Source organism: Propithecus coquereli, unplaced genomic scaffold (assembly GCF_000956105.1).
Source record: "Propithecus coquereli isolate 6110/MARCELLA unplaced genomic scaffold, Pcoq_1.0 Scaffold249, whole genome shotgun sequence".
NCBI lineage: Eukaryota > Metazoa > Chordata > Mammalia > Primates > Indriidae > Propithecus > Propithecus coquereli.
In genome coordinates, this window is record NW_012148052.1 from 584625 (window position 1) to 588860 (window position 4236).

Here is a 4236-nt window from a genome sequence, read left to right on the forward strand (position 1 = left end):
AAAAAAAAAAAAAAAAGAGATAAATAGAGGTGAAACTGATAACTTTGGAGATCATATCATTTGGACTAGGAAAGCTTCTAAGACTTTAATTAAAAAGCTAGTACATTCATGAAGATTGCTAACCCAACTTCAAACAGAACAAAACTTAATTATATGGGACTAAACTAATTTTTTGACTTTTTGTTTAAAACATTACTGATTCTTTTTGTGTTTTGTTTTCTAGGAGTCAAGAAAACCTTTTTCTTCTTTTGAGCTATTTATAGCTTACACAAAATTGCTAAAGCATATTTTTGTGAGCAATTTGAAGCATTTATTTTTCTCTCTACTTGATTTCTCCAGAATTTGGAAACCATTTGTAAGTACTGTTATTTTATGACAATATAGTTATCTGTATAAGTTCAATAAGAATTGATCTTCTTTTGCAACATGACAGAATTAAAGACACTAGTTATTTTACCAAGGCTTTGACTGGATTGACATATTTTCAGAAATGCCTATGTTACCAAAACCTCTGCATCAGAGGCCGCATCAGAAGAACAAGGACAAATGGTTTGAGGAGAGGGAAAGGGAAGTTCATTAATTTGCCGGCAAATGAGGAGGTTGGCAGACTCCTGTCTCAAATACCACATCCTGCTTCTGAGCAGGAATACAGAACTTTTAAAGAGAGGGTTATCAGCTTTAGGCTACTGCTGTTCAACTATAGTTGATGGTTCTGATTCATCCCAGCTTTGGCTAAGACAATCTCGTGACTTCCGCCTAGACAATTCCCTTGAGCCATGTCCTGTTGTACAAAGAACAAAGGACACTCTCTTGCCCCTTCTGACCACTGGCCTTAGTCAGGGATGCAGGTTTTAATTCCCAAAAGGAGTGGGGGAGGTTTTAGAGAGACAGAAAACATTTTTACCCTTTTTCAAGCCATTCCTCCTATTATACCTAGACTGCTTTGAGGGATTAAGGTTGACTTATAGAGCCAATAAAAAGCCCTTTTTAAAAAAAACTGGTCTGGTACCTCATCTATGACATTTCAAGACCTGTGGTAAGCAAAGAACGTCACTTTCTGACAGGTCCAGGAACCCCAAGTTACCTTGGGACCTCGATAAAAGAAGAATTTACCCAATTCATACTGGTACTGACAGGCACAGTTAAATCCTTGGCTTTGCTTGACAAGCTTTTAAGTCTAACCTGAGATTCCTTATGAAAAAGTTCCAGCAAAGCCAATTAAAAAAAAAAAAGAAAAAAGGAAAGCGTATATGGTCAATAACCATTCTTGCTGCACTTCATGCAAATGATCAGGCCAAGTATAATGAAGCTAAAATTTATTTTGCAAAGAGATTGGTCCAGGCCGGGCGCGGTGGCTCACGCCTGTAATCCTAGCACTCTGGAAGGCCGAGGTAGGCAGATTGTTTGAGCTCAGGAATTCGAGACCAGCCTGAGCAAGAGCGAGACCCCGTCTCTACTAAAAAAATAGAAAGAAATTATCTGGACAACTAAAAATACATAGAAAAAATTAGCCGGGCATGGTGGCGCATACCTGTAGTACCAGCTACTCGGGAGGTTGAGGCAGTAGGATCACTTGAGCCCAGCAATTTGAGGTTGCTGTGAGCTAGGCTAACGCCATGGCACTCACTCTAGCCAGGGCAATAGAGTGAGACTGTCTCAAATAAAAAAAAAAAAAGAAGATACTGTCCTGCCTCTCAGACTAATTCAAATTCCACAGAGAACTATTTACTAGTTACTCTTCATTCCCCATCTATTCATCCTCCCTAGTAATCTTTTATTGCCAATCAACAGAATCCCTTTCCCCGCTGCCCCCATAAGTCATTTTACCAGAAAGGCACATACGCTTCTAAACCCCATTGAGAGTTGAGTTTTCATTCTGAAGGCTCTTGTGTATACATGGTAAATAAGTTTGTATTTTTTTTCTCCAATTAATCAATCTGCCTCATGTCAGTGATTTTTCAGTGAACCTTTATGGGGCCAGGGACCTTTGTTCCCTGCAGTGGCGAGGTTGGAAGTCTGAAACTACATTTCCCAGACTCCCCTGCTAGCAGGGTTCAAGTTTAGTTCCTACAAATGAGGAACTTGCACAAAATTTGGAAACCCTCTGTGAAGTAAAAGCCATTGTTCTTGTGGTTTATAATAAAAAATATATATTTTGGTCTTTGTTCTAGCATACTGCTCCTAAAAACTTGGAATCTCTGAAGTGGTAAGTGTCTTTCTGTACGCTAATGAGCAAATGGGTGGCTGCGAGCTCCTGGATAGCCAGGCTGGTTGCTGGGGGTTCTTAGGATGTGACTAGAGGGTTGGAACTTTCGGCCTCACCCAGAATTCCTGGGAGGGGAGAGCGTTAAAGGTTGAGTTAATCAGTAAGAGCCAATGATTTAATCAATTATGCTTGCGTGACTGAGTCTTCATAAAACCCCAAAATGACAGAGTTTGGAGAGCTTCCAGGTTGTTGCACATGTGGAGGTGGTGGGAGGGTGGTGTGTTCAAAGGGGGCATGGAAGCTCCATGTCCCTTCACACATACCTTGCCCTGTGTATCTCTTCCATCTGAGTTGGCTCCTTTGATAATAAATCAGTAATCTAGTAAATAAACTGTTTCCTGAGTTCTATGAGCCATTCTAGCAAATGATCAAACCCAAGGGGGCAGATGTGGGAACCTGTTTTATAGCTGGTTGGTCAGAAGCACTGGCAAAAACCTGGACTTGCATTGGGCATCTGGAATGGGGGCAGTCTTGTCTGACTTAGTCCTTATTCAGATAGCCATCATCTGGTGCTATGTCTAGGTAGATAATGTCAGAATTGACTTCAATCTTTGTGTTGTCAATGGAAAAAAATTTAAAATAATTTGAAGGTTTATTCTGGGCCTGGAGAGCCACACCCAAGAGGCCTTGAGCAAGTGGTCCTGCCACGGTTGGGTTATAGTTTGGTTTTATACATTTTTAAGTTAAGATAATGAAGTTTGTTAATGGGAGACAAGCCATAGGACATACAAGACTCAAGTGATCTGTTAAGTAAATTGATGACCTGCAGGTGTGGTTTAAACTTTGTCTTACATGGCCTTAGGTCCTATTAATGATTTAGTGTCTTATTATTACAAAGAGTAACTCCAAAAGGCAGAGGGCATAATTAGGCTTGTCTGACCTCCCTTCTGCTCCTGGCTGGCAACTCAGCTTTAAGGTCTTTCTGGTGTCCCCTTGGCCAAGAGGGGGTGCTTCAGTCAGCTGGGGGGTTTAAGATTTTATTTGAGTTCAAGTATAACCAGTTGGTGTTCACAGAGAATTGGAGAATTGCTTAGTGAGGGGGAAAAAAAACCACACATCTGGTATCAGAAGTGAAATATTGAGAGTGGTGTGAATATAGAAAGAAAAAACAGATTTGTTTGTTTCCCGTAACAGTTCTCCTCTGGTACTAGCAGATAGATGAAAGGACAGACAGCAGATGATACATTTGTAGAGGCTTCTGGGAGAATTCCCGCAAATTCCCCACTTTGGTGTTGTAGAAGGTATGATTTCTGAACTTACGGACTTATTGAAAGCCAGCAGAAGTTCTGACTTTCTGCTCTCCCCCAGTCCTTTCCAACTGTTTTGTAAGCATCTAATTCCCTATGTTAAATCTCTTATTGCTTGAAATACCTAGGGTAGATTCTGCTTTCCTGACCGAACGCTGGCTAAACTTTGTGCACAAAGTGCTAAGCACTCAATGATTAACAATAATAATAATTCCTTATTACTCAGATTTATGAAAAAAGGAAAACTGAGAAGCATATCTATTTGCTTTCTTACCTCATCATATTTTCTTTTCTCATATTCCAGTTGTGTAAGGAGGGTCTCTTGTTGCTGAATCCTGGATTGCTGCTGAGAACAGGTTATTTTCAGTAGATTTTCTTTATCTTGTAAGGTTCTCACTTGCCTGTGTAACTCACTTACGTTCTGATCCAGGAGTTCCCTGAGGGCAATTAATGTACATTAAATCATACTGTGAATTGCAAAACTTTGCAAATTAAAGCCAGACCTAAAATTTTCTTGCCGTCACGGGGATTTTTTGTTATTGTTCAATGAGGTATGGTATGCGGCCATAAGTTAAAGGGACCAACACAAGAACCTCCTTTGTAAGAGATGCTTTTCTTAGTTCTCTCTCTCACTCATCAAAACAAGCCTATGAGGAAGAAATAATTGTCCTTATTTCAGAGATGAAGAAGCTGTAGCACAGAGAAAAGTTAGGACAAGGTAGA

General features: G+C 40.1%; 1 protein-coding gene across 1 annotated transcript in view; it reads right to left on the bottom strand.

Annotated features, from left to right (window-relative positions):
* CCDC30 (coiled-coil domain containing 30) overlaps positions 1-4236 on the bottom strand; it is a 144428-nt gene that overhangs the window by 72964 nt on the left and 67228 nt on the right. The window contains exon 8 of the mRNA XM_012646664.1: positions 3788-3950. Coding sequence (XP_012502118.1) covers positions 3788-3950 — 163 coding nt within the window. The remainder of the gene's footprint in view (positions 1-3787; positions 3951-4236) is intronic.